The following is a 16,419-nucleotide window of genomic DNA, read 5'->3' as shown; positions in this document are numbered from 1 at the left end:
AGGTGATTTTTGGTTGATAAGATCATACTGCGCTATTAAATGTTCTTCTTAGTTTCTTAATTTCATTTGGGTTTTGCACTGTTGACTGCTGATTGTTAACAGGTTCTGATATAATCTTATTAGGTTAGCTGAGAAGTACATATCAAGCATTAGTGGGCTCCATGCTATTGAATCAGAAAAGCCACTGGTAAGCTCTGGATCACAACCGAGGTAGCTAATATAATTCTTGCCTTTAAATTACGTTATTTAATGCGATTCTCTCTTCCTTCAGTACTTGTAATCTCCCATGGGGCTCCATTAAGTCTTCAGTGTTTTAGACATGTCATAGATTCAAAAAAAGTGTCCAGTGTATGTATCATGTTAGGGCACACAGTTACTATAAACTGCCTTAAATATTTTGGCCTATGATATACTTGTTATGTATAAGATGTTGTGAATTTATTAACACTATTCTGGAGAAATAAAATATTTGGATCTTAGAATTCCTCAGTTATTGTGCATGATTAAGGTGCTATGCTTTTTTTTTTTTTTTTTTTGCCGTATGCGGGCCTCTCACTGTTGTGGCCTCTCCCGTTTTGGAGCACAGGCTCCAGACGCGCAGGCTCAGCGGCCATGGCTCACGGGCCTAGCCGCTCCGTGGCATGTGGGATCTTCCCGGACCGGGGCACGAACCCGTGTCCCCTGCATGGGCAGGTGGACTCTCAACCACTGCGCCACCAGGGAAGCCCAAGGTGCTATGTTTTTTATTGTCTTAAATTTACCTGAAAGCTAGCCTAATTTTATTAAATACGTAGTCTTCGGAGGTAGTGGTTTAAAGAATTATCTTCTTTGTGATAAAAATTCTTAGATCTGTATCCTTTCTGTGCTATAAAAAAATAAAATAATAAGCTTTTATTTTTCCCCCCCAGCAGTAAGGATTGTCTATATAGTGGAAGTTACCTGTTCTTTGAATTTTTGCTTGAACTGACTTTGCATTTTTCTCATTGTAACCTCTATGTTTTTCGGGAAGCCGGGTTGGGGACTTGTAGATCATTTCCATCTCCATCTCCCTCCCCACCTTTCTCCATCACTCCCCCCTTTTAATGTGATTTTGGGGGTACTTATTTTTTGTCTTATTTTAATTGAGTATGAAATGGATTATTAATCAAACCTTGAAGAAATACTGTAGTCCTGAAACCTCCTAATAACCAAAATAGCAGAATAGCAGCAGGAAATTTTATCTTCTTTTATTTGTCCTTTTCCTTCCCTTGGCTCATTGTATTCTTTTATATATGAAACCTAAAGAGAAAGAATTTAACTGCTAAAGAATTAGTTCATTAGGGGAAAATGTAAAATGTGATCATTAGTCTTTGTGATACAGGATTATTTGATCCTTGCAGAGTGGCATCCTGGTCTTGAACATTTATGTGATTTTTGCATTTTGTTTCTAATTAAATCAAATTCTGTCACCTTTTCCATTTCTAATTTCAATTATATGAAGCTTTTAAAATCCTATCAGACTTTTGATTTAATACTGTATTTATGCTCACAGAGGTCATCTCTTATTAACTATAGCTTAGTTAACGTGAGAACATTGCTTGCTATTTTATGGCACAATATTTACAGCAGTCTTGCTATCTCTCTGTTCCTTTAGCTGAGTGCCAGCTGTTGCTTTGGTTACAGTGTTCCTGTTTTTGTTTTTTTTTTTTTGCGGTACGCGGGCCTCTCACTGTTGTGGCCTCTCCCGTTGCGGAGCACAGGCTCCAGACACGCAGGCTCAGCGGCCATGGCTCACGGGCCCAGCCGCTCCGCGGCTTGTGGGATCTTCCCGGACCGGGGCATGAACCCGCATCCCCTGCATCAGCAGGCGGACTCTCAACCACTGTGCCACCAGGGAAGCCCAGTGTTCCTGTTTTGGCAAGCTTTTTAGGGATCCTAAACAACTGTGCCTCTTTTCTCACTGTACTCTTGTGCGGTTTTATTTTCCTCCCGTGTATGCTACAGAGTTGTTGAAAAAGAAAGAAAAAAATGACATCATCCATATTTGTTTCCAAAGCAAAAGAAATAATTTTAGTTTAAAAAGCAAATGGTTGTGCCATCTCCCGAAATGTTTTTGAAGACGTAGAAATCTGTCTTGATCTACTTATGAAGTAGATCTACTCTATTACCTGGTCTTTCATCTCATTTTATATTACAGTTTCTGAAGTTGGGAAATTTCATATATGGTTAAGTGATTTATTGAAGGTCACAATGACAATTTGTAGAAAAATTGCTCCTAGAATATTGACTCTCATTTAAAGAGAAGACATTGTCTAGAAGACATTGCTACATTTTCAGTAGTTTATCTCTTTCTAGAAAGTGTGGTCTTTTTCAAATGTGGTTATTTTGTTTTGAGATCTCTTACAAATACTTGCAAAACTGGTATATCTGGAGATTTAGAGACAAGTGGTGACAGGATGACCTGTTGCAGAGTATAGAATAGGGAGTGAAGGGGCCGAGGCCTAAAACTGGCCTGCCAGTATCCAGCTATGGGCCTGTCCTCTCGGTACCTTAGTTACCTAACTGTGAAATGAGCATTGTAATAGTTATTCTACTTATGTTCTGTTGACAAAAGAAAATTAATGGATATGAAGGCCATTTTAAGCATTACTATCTAGGGGAGAAGGCATCTCCATGTAGTATACTGTTTCCACAGATCAGGGTGGGACGTGGCAATGAATGCAGACCTCGCAAGGGCACAAAGTACCGAGAGTGGGTCTGGTTTTGTAAAGATGGGCGGTTGGGTAGGTGGTGTAAGGAAACAGAGAAGTCCTAGAGCTGATCCTGGAGCACTGAGAAAATAGGCCCACAAAGCAGGCAGTTCCAAGATGAGCAGTGAATTGAAGTGTTTGCATTGTACTTGCAAGGACTACCTGTGGGATGAGAAAGAGGATCCTGTTAAGGGCAATTTATGATTTTACTGATTTAAACTCTGCTAAAGTTGGGATTTGCAGCAGAGAATGGGGAGCCAGGTGAGTGAGGCAAGGAATTGATTAACTATTTGTCGCTGAATTAAAACCATTAAACTTCCCAGAGAACACAGTGGCCCAGGGTACTAGGAAAGAAGGAATTTCTTCATGGGCAGTTTTCAGGGAGACTTTAAACTTGAGGATATTGTATGCAAGCAAGATTGGCCAACCCGTTCATTTGTACAGAAACGTAACATAAGTACAGGTTTCCCGACACTGACCTGTACGTTGGTAGCAATCATGCTGAGGTTTTATCAGTTCTCATTAAAATTCAGAATAAAAACAAGGTAGTGACTTACTCTGAGAACTTCCTCTCTATTTTTCTTGTTATTTAAATAACCTTCCTTTTATGAAGTGATGATAGCAGATAGTGAAGTTTTAAAAAATGTCCTTACTTATTAGCAAAGTAAAAAGATAGCATTTATTGGTCATTCTTACTTACTTTTAAACTTTATTTTACTGCTTAAAGAAAATCAGACTTTAATTGGTACTAACAGTTATTTGCAAGTAACCATTGTTATTTGGAAAAAGCATGAACTTTAAAAGCAGACATTTTAATGTTTGAATCCTTGCTCTGCCATTTATTCTTTGTTGTCTTGGAGCTTCGGCTAACTTCTCTATTCCTCAGTTTCCCTGTCTTTCAGTAGAGAACAGTACAACTATTTTGAATGTTTTGTTGGGGAGGATTAGACCTCACGTGTATCAAGCCCCTAAAGTAATGCCTGGTTCATAATAGGTCCTTACTGGATGACTACAGTAGAAAAATTAGGTTTATCACAGTTATCCAGATTCCTTGGCCTCATTCCTAAACCTATCAAAGAAGATGAAATCCAAGCATATGTGTTTTTTAAATTGTGATAAAATACACATAACATGAAATTTACCACCATCAGGGTTCATTAGTGTTAAGTACATTTACATTAATGCTCATCCAGTCTCCAGAAGTCTCTTCATCTCGCTGGACTGAAACTCTGTGTCCATTGAACAACAACTCCTATTCCTGTCTGTCCCTCGGCCCCTGGCAACCACTGTTCTACTTTCTGTCTGTGAATTTGTCTCCATATGTACAGTCTTCATATAAATAATATATAAATAATATTATCTTCATAAAATGTAATCACACAGTAATTTTTTGTGTGACTTTTTTTCACGTAGCATAATATGCTCAAAGTTCATCCATGTTGTAGCATGTGACAGGATTTCTTTCCTTTTTAAGGCTGAGTAATATTTCATCTTATGAATACATATTTTCTTCATCCATTCAATGGATATTTGGGTTGCAAGCATATGTATTTTTTGTTTGTTTGTTTTGTTTTGTTTTGTTTTGCGGTACGCGGGCCTCTCACTGTTGTGTCCTCTCCCGTTGCGGAGCACAGGCTCCGGACGCGCAGACCCAGCAGCCATGGCTCACGGGCCCAGCCACCCCGCGGCATGTGGGATCTTCCCGGACCGGGGCACGAACCTGTGTCCCCTGCATCGGCAGGCGGACTCTCAACCACTGCGCCACCAGGGAAGCCCAAGCATATGTGTTTTTTTTCCTGTTGCTCTTAACCCTCTGTATTGATTTCCTAGGGCTGCTATATCAAATTACCACAAACCAGGTAACTTAAAACAACAGAAATTTATTCTCTCATAGTTCTGGAGGTTAGAAATCCAAATTACGGTGTTGGCAGGGTCAGTCTCCTTCTGAGGGCTCTAAGGAAGAATCATTCCTTGTGTTTTCCTAGCTTCTAGTGGCTCCAATCAGTGCTTGAAGTTCCATGGCTTGTTAACTGTGTCACTCCATTCTCTGTCTCTTGTCAAGAGACCTTTTTCACTGTGTGTGTCTCTGAGTGTGTTATTCTCTCATAAGGACATCAGTCATTGGATTTAGAGCTCACCATAATCCAGTATGACCTCATCTCAACTGTCTACACATGCATGTAAATAAACTAATGTTACATGAACTCTATATAAGAATTGAAAAAGAGGCAGTGCTTACATGATTATTTTATAAAGCCAGTATAAAGTTGAAATCAAGATAAGGATATCATGGGGAAGAAAATTTAATAGCTATCTTTCTTGAAAATTGATGCAAAAATACTAAACAAACTATTAGCAAATGTAAGTCAGGGATATCTAAAAAGGGTAATTTATCATGACCAAGATGGCTTTTGTTTAGAAGTGTAATGTAATTTCTTCAGTAAAGGAAAAAAATTGATGATCTCAATACATACAAAGAGAGAAAGCATTTAATAAAGTTCAGCATCAATCTGTGTGTAAAAATACTCTTAGCAGACCAAGAATAGAACTTCATTAATCCATTTTTATCACTTTTACTCAGCAGATTACTGACTCTCCTAACCAGGGTTATAAGAAAAAGCAATAAGGGCTTCCCTGGTGGCGCAGTGGTTGAGAGTCTGCCTGCCGATGCAGGGGATACAGGTTTGTGCACTGGTCCGGGAAGATCCCACATGCCGCGGAGCGGCTGGGCCTTTGAGCCATGGCCGCTGAGCCTGTGCGTCCGGAGCCTGTGCTTCGCAACAGGAGAGGCCACAACAGTGAGAGGCCCGTGTACAGCAAAAAAAAAAAAAAAAAAAAAAAAAAAAAAAAGCAATAAAATGTAGAAGGACTAGAAAGGAAAAAAATAAAGATTATTCAGAGATAACATGATCTTATGTATAGCAAATCCAAAACAATCTACAAATAAAGTAATTAATGTCTGAGTTTTGAAAGTTTGGTAAAATTCCATTTAGAAAAATCAGTGGTGTTTTTTAATATAATAGCAACAGATAAACAGAAAAATTTTAAATTACTATTTATAATATCAAAAAACATCAAATGTGTAGGAATAATAAAAATCAAAGATATGTAAAATCCCTTTACAGAAACTATAATAATATTAAGAGGAATTAAAGGAGACCTGAATAAATGAAGAGAGATAATATATTCATGGATTGGAGAGCTCAATATTACAGAGATTTCCATTTTTTCTAATTTTATCTGTAGACTTAGTGCAAACCCATAGTTCCACAGGCCTTTTTGTTTTAAATGGAAATTGTCAAGCCTGTTATAAAATTTATATGGATGTACCATGAACCAAGAGTAGCCTATATCAAATTGATAAGAACAGAGGCAGAGGACTATCAAAACTTACTTTAAGGCTACAATAATTTACATAGGTGAATTAGTGTAAGGACAGAGAAATGGCACAGAATTGATGGTCCAGAAACAAAAACACATAAATGGAAACATGACTTATTGCAGAGGTAACCCTTAAGATTGAGGAGAGAAAGATTATCATTTGCTTCTTTGTTTTCTCCAATAAATTGTGCTGGGTCAATCGGATATTCATACAGAAAAACACTCATCTTGGCTCTTGTCTCACATTATGCAGAAGCTAATTCCAGTTGGATTGTATATCTAAATGTGAAGGGTAAACCGATAGAGGTTCTGGAGGATAACTTCATGAAAGAAAGATATTTTCATGATTGAAAGACATCTTCATGAATGTGGGATGGGACAAAAAATTTTTTTCAAACAGGATACTGAAAGTGCTAACCATGGAGAATAAGGTCAATAAAATGGCCTGCATTCAAATTAGGAACTTCTCTGCCTTAAAAGACTTCTTAAGAGTGGGAGAACATATTTGCAGTATATACAGTCATCAAAGTGATTATACCCAGAATATATGAACAACTTGTACAAATATGTAAAGGACAAAAAAAAAAAAGAGAAAAATAGACAAGACAGATGAATATGCACTTCACAAAAGAATATATCCAAATGGGTAATTAACAAGCAAAAAGGGATAACTCCTTAGCCATCATGGAAATGTAAATTAAAACAATATAAAAAAAAAAAAAAACAATAGTGCTCACTCAAAAGTACAGATAAAATGAAAGAGTATGGTAATTCTAAATTTTGGCAGGATTGGGGAGCACATATTTCTGGTCAGGGTATAAGTTGGTACAATCACTTTGGAAAATTGGCCGTTTCTACAAATACTAAGCATACAAATACCATATGATCCAGCAATTCTACTCTTATCCAACAGAAGTGCATATACATACGTTCACTAAAAGCTGTGCGCTAGAATGTTCATGGTGGCATTATTTAAAATACCTAAAAAATGGAAATAATGCAAATGTATGTTAACAGAAGGATGGATACATAAACCAAAGTAAATTTCCACTCTGGAATACTCCACAGTGGTGAAAACGACACCTGCTACATACAACAACATGGATGAATTTTACAAATAAGATATTGACTAAAAGGAGCCAGACACAAAATAATACTTTATGGTTCTATTTATGTAAAATTCAAAAACAGGTAAAACTAAAGAATGGTGTTAGAAATTATAGTGATAATATTTGGAAAGATGCAGTTGGGGAAGCCACAAAAGATTCAGAGGTTCTGCTAATATTTGGTTTTGTGGTCTAGGTGGTAGTTATAGAGGCTTGTTCACTTTGTGATATTTCATAAAGCTATGCCTACATAATGTGCACATTCCTCTGTATGTTAAAGAATTTAATTTAAAATTATCATTTTTGTAGTTTCCCAACTAAAAAATGATAAGTTTATATTAAACTATGAATATAAATAACTGGCATTAATAGAAAAAGTGGTCATGTTAATTAGAAAGCTTAAAATAACATCTAGAATTTTTATAAGTAGTTTAAATTGTAGTTATTATAAATATTATGTTAGATTTTTTTTATTGAAGTATAGTTGACCTGTAGTGTTATGTTTCAGGTGTACAACATAATGTTTTGACAATCAGATACATTACTAAATGATCATCACAATAGGTCTTGTTACCATCTCTCACCATGCAAAGTTATTACTGTATTATTGACTATATTTCCTATGGTATACATTGCATCCTTATGACTTACTTATTTTGTAAGTGGAATTTTGTAACTCTTTATCCCTTTCACCTATTTCACCCAACCCCTCAATCCCACTCCCCTCTGGCAACCACCAGTTTGCTCTGTGAGTCTGTTTGTGTTTTGTTTGGCTTGTTCATTTGTTTTGTTTTTTAGATGCCACATATACATGAGATCATACAGTTTTTGTCTTTTTCTCTCTGACTTATTTCACTCAGCATAAACCCTCTGGGTCCATCCATGTTGTCACAAATAGCAAGATTTCATTCTTTTTTATGGTTGAGTAATGTTCCATTGTATATACCACATTTTTTTTATCCATTAATCTATTGATGACACTTAGGTTGCTTCCATATCTTGTGTGTTGTAAATAATGCTTCACTGAACATAGGGGCACATATATCTTTTTGAATTAGTGTTTTTGTACTCTTTGGGTAAATACCCAGAAGTGGAATTGCTGGATTGTATGGTATTATTTTTAATTTTTTGAGAAACCTCCATAGTGTTTTCCACAGTAGCTGTACCAATTTACATTCACACCAACAGTGCATGAGGGTTCCCTTTTTTCCATATCCTTGCCAACACTTATTTGTTGTCTTTTTGTTGATAGCCATTCTGATATTGGATGCTTCTTTAATAATGCACTGTACATGTTACTGTTTTGAAAGTTTTTGGTAGTCAATAATTTTTGGAGTAGAAACATACAAAGCTGCTCCATTTTAGCTAGATCTTTCAAGTAAAATATGACTTTAAGTGTTTTCAGTTAACATACACATATAACTTCCAGCGTACATTCACTGTAAGCTATTGAAGTTACAGAATTATTGTTAAGTTACTGAAACCCTGTATGTTGAGAAGCTGTGCTTTTCAGATCCTTTGAGGATAATAAAGGCAATAAATACAATTTTACACTCTGTGTCTATATTCTAGTATTATAAGGTGAAGATATTATTTGAAATTGCTCAGGTAATGCTTTCTTAGATTATATAGACATTTGAATAGTGATAGGGGAAATTTCTTTACAGCTGCCTAATTTTGATTTTTGATATCTACTAAAAAGTGAAAAAAAAAATCACTATGAATGGAATGGAACTAACAACAACCAAAGTGCTATACCCCATATTTTCAGTTAATAATTTTGTATGAAATAGCTTATTTTCTCCCCTTTTCTTTGTTAGTACATTGATACAGAATTGACAGTATATATTAGAATAAAATTCTATTATAATAATACAAGTTAAAATTTTTTCATTAAAACATATTTTAATATGAAACAATGTTCATTTGCTTCTCTTTCTTGTTTAATATTAAAAATGTCTAAAATGGGTATCAGTATTCACCAACCATGTTTCCTGATATCGTCTTTAAGTTGATTCTGCTCTGCCTCTGTGTGTGTGTGTGTATCTGAGGCATGTACTGTTACTAACACCAATAGATTTCAGAAATAATATTTCGTGTTTTTTATAAACTTAACAGTCAAGAAAATGTTAATGAAATAATCTAACTTTTTAACTATGTACCTTTAATAATAGACACTGAATCATAAATGAAAGAGGAATTTCAGCTATTTGGGCCTGGATATATATGTTGGTGTACAAGATCTGCCTTGTTAATTCAGTCATTTACTTAGTGACACATCCAGCAACCTATTTATATCACTGTGGACTTAATCTACTCATAGATGGTATTTCTACTCCCCACCTCATTGCTTACCTCTCTCTGCTTCAGTCACTCTGCTCTAGCTACCATTATGACCTAATTGCTGTTTTCACTAGCTACCAAGCACATTACTACCTCTGCACTTTCACTGATACCTCTGCCCAGATCTGTATTTCCCCGTATCCTCCATAGATTTCATTATATGTAGGTCTCCGTTTAAATAACACCCTGAGATGCGTTCTCTGACTCTTCCCTCCATAATAATCCACATCATTCTCTGTTCTTATTCTCTTCCTCCTCCTTTATAGCATTTACACTACCTGATATTCTCTTACATTTACCTTTTATACATTTCTTAGTAAATACAAGATCCATGCGGAGAGAGACTCAATTGGTTTTATTTACTACTGTATTTCCAGCACATAGAAGCAAGATAGACCCATAGTAAGCACTCTATAGATATTTATAGTTTCAGTGAATGAAGGAAGGAAGGAAATATAATGAATAATAGTATCAGTCTGCATAGCTCAGCCGTTAGTTGACTCTGCAGAATTCATTTATTTATTCTCTAAACAAATACAGGGTTGTTGTTAGTTCTAGCATGGCTCTCTTTGTAGGGATTGGGAGTAAATTTTAAGTAAGCCCTAATAATATAACAGATTTTAAATTTTGTTATTATCCTTTAAAGGAGGAGGTAAAGGGAAAGGGAGGAAATCATACACATGGTATTTAACTTTGTCTTTTAGGAAATAAATAATGACTAAAAATGATATTTGTTCCAAATGCATTGTCTTTGTTCTTGTCTGTAATAATTTTAAAATATTGTAGTAACTGCTCAAGTACCACTTGTAGAGTTATGTTGTTTGTGTTTATTTTCCTATTTATATCTATTCCCAACTCACCCCACTACCACCTTTTTAAAGAATCCAACCCAGGTCGGAACAGCTCTTCAGGTTTTCCATAATCTTGGAACTTTGAAGGATACTATTACCAGTGTCGTGGATGGATATTGTGCTGCTATAGAAGAAAATATCCACAGTGCATTAGACATCAAAGTTTTGACTCAGCCTTCCCAGTCAGCTGTGAGAGGTATGGATGTGGTTTATCTTTAGCTTCTTTATTTATTTATAACTGAAAAGTCCTTTGAATAGTATGTGAAGCATTCAAGTTTCAAAGTAATCTAATGACTCATTTTTTAGTAGACAGAAAATGAGAGAAGAAATTATGTTTTAGAATTTATTTATAACTTTTTTTTGTCTAATCAGTGAGTTGAACTGGCCAATTGGTATATTCAGAACTTCTAGATAAAATCTGTAAACTATGGCTTCATTTAGTTCAGAGGAAACAGATGCAAGAAAAAAAAAGGAACATATTTTTCTTTCTGAAATCCTTATCCTCACATGTACTTCTTATTGAGGCAGAAAATATTTTTTAAGGAAATACAGTCTCTACTTTATCTTTCGGGGCTTTTGTATAATTCTCATACTCAGGAGCAGTAATGGGTAAATGTGGAGACAGAAGCTGATAAAAGCTTTGGGAACATTACAACTATAGCACAATCTAAAGAAAACCAGAAACAGGTAGATTCAAGGTAGCAGTCCCAACCCTTTTCCTGCCAAAAGATACCCGATGATGACATTCACATACATAACACACTTCATAGACATGAAAGACTACATGTTCTGTGTACCTCTCATTTTTCTAAGCAACACCAACTCTGCATTTCTCTCCTTAAAATCTTTCCTCTCTCCTGTTAATACGGATGGACTGTACTTGCTCCTAGCAGAGACCAAGTACTCTGCTTTTGCATTAGATCCCATCACTCAAAGGCGTTGCTTTCACAGATCCCCTCTCTCTACCACATCATCAGTTTTTCCTTTATTATGTCTCTTTCCCATCACATACAATCGTGCTATTGTATCTTCTTCTGCTTAAAGACAGTCAAACAAATCTATCTTGACTCAATTTCTTTCTTCAGTTTTACCACCTTATTTTATTTAGACTATAGAAAAATTACCCAAAGTGTTGTCTATACTGCTTGCCTCCAGTTTTTCTCTTCTCATTTTCTATTGAACAACAACCATTGAGTTGTCCTTAAGAATAAATAATACATGTAAAATTAATAACAGTTCTTGATATAGGGCTAATACTAAAAAATATTTGCATTGATTATTATTTTTATGTTTGCTATATAAACATAACCTTAAATAATACAGAATATATGTCCCTCATAAATAATTTGCACTAGATAAAAAGAGATAAAAGAATCTTAGATCTTAAAGGGATTTTTAAAGGTTAACCCTAGCCTCTGAATAGGTCTGTATTAAGACCATCCCAGAAGCAGAGCTTTGAAAAGGAATTGCCAGAGGAGATTTTACTCTCAGCTTTTCCCAGCAATTATTCTCAAAAAGTTTGATCTAATGTTTAAATTTCCAGAGGCAGTTTAATCTCATTCCCTCTTGTGTTGTCAAGAATAGGAAAAAAATGAAAGCAATTATTCACATCCTGTCAGTGCTAATGTATGCTCCCTTTTTCTGAAAGAATAAAGAGTTTAAAAGCCTTATTATCATCTGTTGAGGAGTGGATACCATGATTTAATGTAGAAACCCTACTCTTTATTATTTTTTAAAAGAATAATCATTGCTATTTTTATTTTTTAAAATGTTACATTGGCAGGATTAATGTTAATTGCCTGAACTTGTTGGTTATATTGAGATAATGTAGTAGAATGTCATTTTTGTTGGAAATACACAGTAAAGCCTTCAGGGGTGATGGGGCCTCATGTCAGTAACTTATTCCCAAATGATTCAGGGAAAAATATTTTTTACTATACTTCACAATTTTCCATACGTGTAAGATTGTTTCAAATCTTACAAAATAAATAACATTATTATAATTATACAGGAACACGTTACCCAAAATGTATCTAAAAGTTTATAAATCACTAAGGAAAATATAAATAACTCAATTGAAAAAAAATAAAGGATATGAATAGGCAGATCACAGAAGAACATATCCAGTAAACATGAAAAGATGTTCAGCCTCTTTTTAGAGGATATGAACTAGTTATTAGGGAAAAACAAATGATGCAAGATCCTATTTATCAGTCGTAAGACTGGCAAAATCTAAATCTAAAACAGAACTAAATGTTGGATGAGGGCAGAAACTCTTATACTCTGACTGTAGGAGAATAAAATGTTTCAAACATTTTATTCAGTTTTATCAAACTGCTCACTGAGATTAAAAATGGGTATACCTTATAATCTTATAATTTCTCTTTTAAGAGTAAACCCTAGAGAAACTCTGGCACATATGTATAAGAATTTTTATTACTATTATTCATAATAGCTAAACACTGAAAACAGTCTTTCCTTCATTGGAAAAATGAATAAACTTGCTTATTTTTTAAGTAGACTACTATACAATATTTAAATTTATAAATTTTATCAGTATAGATAATTCTCAGCTCCCTTACATGAAAAAGCAAGTTGCAAAAAGATACAGTATGATATTGTATTTAAAGCCTGAGAACATGACAGATGGTGCTATGTATTGCTTTACATACATGCAGATGTAATGAATGTATAAATATATGCCTTCTAATAATAATCATTAATTTCAAAATAACATGAGCTCTGGGGAGAGAACAAGGAAAATGAGACCAGGAACGAAGAGGTATATTTAGGGACCTTCACTTTATTCATTCATCCTTTTTAAAAATTTTATTTTTTAAGACTGTTTTTTAGAGTATTTTTATGTTCACAGCACAATTAAGAGGAAGGTACTGAGATTTCCCATATACCCTCACCCCCACACGTGCACAGCCTCTCTCATGATCAACATCCCCCAGCAGAGTAATACATTTGTTACAGTTGGTGAACCTGCATTGACATGTCATAACCACCCAAAGTCCATAGCTTACAGTAGGGTTACTCTTAGGTTTCTGCATCTGTGAGTTTGGACGAATTTATAATGAATGACGTATTTCCATCATTATAATATCAAACAGTATTTTCATGGCCCTAAAAATCCTCTATACTTTGCTTATTCATCTCCACACTCCCAGACCTGTCAACCACTGATCTTTTTATTGTCTCCATAGTTTTACCTTTTTTAGAATGTTATATAGTTGGAATTCTACATCATGTAGCCTTTGCAGATTGGCTTCTTTCACTTAGTAATAAGCATTTAAGTTTCCTCCATTTCTTTTTTTTTTTTTTTGTGGTACGCGGGCCTCTCACTGTTGTGGCCTCTCCCGTTGCAGAGCACAGGCTCTGGACGCAGAGGCGCAGCAGCCATGGCTCACGGGCCTAGCCGCTCCGCGGCATGTGGGATCTTCCCAGACCGGGGCACGAACCCGTGTCCCCTGCGTCGGCAGGCGGACTCCCAGCCACTGCGCCACCAGGGAAGCCCTCCTCCATTTCTTTTCATGGCTTGATAGCTCTGTTTTTTTCAGTATTGAATAATATTCCATTGTGTGGATGTACTACAGTTCATTTATCCATCCACCTAGTGAAACATCCTGGTTGCTTTTAAGTTTAGGCAATTATGGACAAAAGCTGCTGTAAACATCTTTGTGTAGGTTTTTGTGTGGACATACGTTTTCAGCTCCTTAGGGTAAATACCAAAGAGCACAATTGCTGCATTGTACGGTAAGAGTATGCTTAGTATTGTGAGAAACCACCAAACTGTCTTCCAAACTAGCTTGACCATTTTGTGTTCATGCCGTCAGTGAATGAGGGTTTCTGTTGCTCCCTATCCTCACCAGCATTTGGTGTTATCACTGTTCCAGATTTTGGCCATCTAATAGATATGTTATGGTATCTCAGTGTTGTTTTAATTTTCATTTCCCTGATGCTGTATGATATGGATCATCTTCTCCTATGCTTATTTGCCATCTGTACATCTTCTTTGGTGAGGGAGGTGTCTGTTAAGGTATTTGGCCCATTTTTTAATTGGGGGTGTTTCTTACTGTTGTAAGAATTTTTATTTTGGGTAGCAGTTTTTTCAGATGTGTCTTTTGCAAATATCTTTTTTTCCAAGTCTAAGGATTGTCTTCTAATTCTCTTATTTGTCTCTTCCAGAATAGAAGTTTTTAATTTTAATGAGGTCCAGCTTATCAGTTACTTCTTTCATAGAACATGTCTTTGGTATTGTATCTAAAAAGTCATTGCCATACCCAAAGTCATCTGGGTCTTCTCCTTTGTTATCTCCTATGAGTGTTACAGTTTTGCACTTTACTTTTAGGTCTGTGATCCATTTTGAGTTAATTTTGGTGAAATATGTGAGATCTATGTCTAGATTCATTGTTTTGCATGTGGTTATTGAGTTATTCCAACATGATTTGCTGAAGATTCTACCTTTGCCAAATTTATTGCCTTTGCTCCTTTTTCAAAGATAATTTGACTATATTTATGTGGGTGTATTTCTGAGCTCCCTATTCTGTTCCATTTATCTATTTGTCTTTTTTGCTAATACCACATTGTCTTCATTACTGTAGCTTTATAGAATGTCTTGAAGTTGGCTAGTCAGTCTTCCAGCTTCATTCTTTTTTGTCAATATTGTGTTGGCTCTTCTGGTTCTTTTCTCGATATAAACTTTAGAATCCATTTGTTGATATCCAAAAAATAACTTTCTAGAATTTGGATTTGGATTGCCTTGAATCTATAGATCAAATTGGGAAGAACTGACATCTTGACAATATTGATTGTTCCATCGATGAACATGGACTATTTCTCTATATACTTAGTTCCTCTTTGATTTTGTTCATCAGAGTTCTGTAGCTTTCCTCGTAAAGATTTTGTACCTATTTTGTTAGATTTATTTATACCTAAGTATTTCATTTGGCCGGCGGGTAACACACATGATATTTTGTTATCAAATTCAAATTCCACTTGTTCATTGTTGATATATAGGAAAGCAATTGACTTATGTTCATTAACCTGGTATCTTACAACTTTGCTATAATCACTGATTAATTCCAGGACTTTTTTGATTGGTTCTTTCAGATTTTCTACACAGATGATTGTACCATCTGCAAACAAAGACAGTTTTATGTCTTACTTCCCAGTATACACCTTTCTTTCCTTTTCTTGCCTTACTGCATTAGCAAGGACTTCCAGTATAATGTTGAAAAGTGGTGGTGAAAGGGGACATTCTTGCCTTGTACCTGATCTTAATGGGAACATTTCTCATCATTAAGTATGATGTTAGCTGCAGGCTTCTTATAGATAGTCTTTATTAAATTGAGAAAATTCCCTTTATACTTAGTTTATTGAGAGTTTTTACCATTAATGGCTGTTGGATTTTGTCAACTATGATCAAATGTATTAATGTGATTCTTCTTTTTTTAGTCTGCTGATGTGATGGATTATGTAAACTGTTTTTTTTTTAATTTATTTAATTTTATTTTTGGCTGTGTTGGGTCCTCATTGCTGCACGCGGGCTTTCTCTAGTTGCGGTGAGCAGGGGCTACTCTTTGTTGTGGTGTGCGGGCTTCTCATTGCGGTGGCTTCTCTTTGTTTCGGAGCACGGGCTCTAGGTGCGTGCACTTCAGTAGTCATGGCATGAGGGCTCAGTAGTTGTGGTTCGTGGGCTCTAGAGCACAGGCTCAGTAGTTGTGGCCCACATGCTTAGTTGCTCTGCGGCATGTGAGATCTTCCTGCACCAGGGCTCGAACCCGTGTTTCCTGCATTGGCAGGCTGATTCTTAACTACTGCACCACCAGGGAAGCCCTGTAAACTGGTTTTTGAATGTTGAACCAGGCTTACATACCTGGGATAAATCCCATTTGATTATGGCATAAAATTCTTTATATACATTTTTAGATTTTATTTGCTAATATTTTGTTGAGGCTTTTTACATCTGTGTTCATGAGGTAGTGGTCTCTAGTTTTATTTGCT

The 16,419-nt window shown here is 35.6% G+C and overlaps 1 protein-coding gene across 3 annotated transcripts in view; it reads left to right on the top strand.

The window, feature by feature from the left end:
* COG5 (component of oligomeric golgi complex 5) overlaps positions 1-16,419 on the top strand; it is a 275,728-nt gene that overhangs the window by 142,954 nt on the left and 116,355 nt on the right. For all 3 annotated transcript variants that reach the window (XM_027123902.1, XM_027123901.1, XM_027123903.1), the window contains exon 8: positions 10,441-10,606. In XM_027123902.1, the coding sequence (XP_026979703.1) occupies positions 10,441-10,606 (166 nt within the window). The remainder of the gene's footprint in view (positions 1-10,440; positions 10,607-16,419) is intronic.

The sequence above is a fragment of the Aethalodelphis obliquidens genome, unplaced genomic scaffold, assembly GCF_003676395.1.
Source record: "Aethalodelphis obliquidens isolate GAN/ISIS:26980383/991018 unplaced genomic scaffold, ASM367639v1 scaffold27, whole genome shotgun sequence".
Lineage (NCBI taxonomy): Eukaryota > Metazoa > Chordata > Mammalia > Artiodactyla > Delphinidae > Aethalodelphis > Aethalodelphis obliquidens.
The sequence above is the reverse complement of the archived record's forward strand: the minus strand, read 5'-3'. Positions and strand labels throughout refer to the sequence as shown.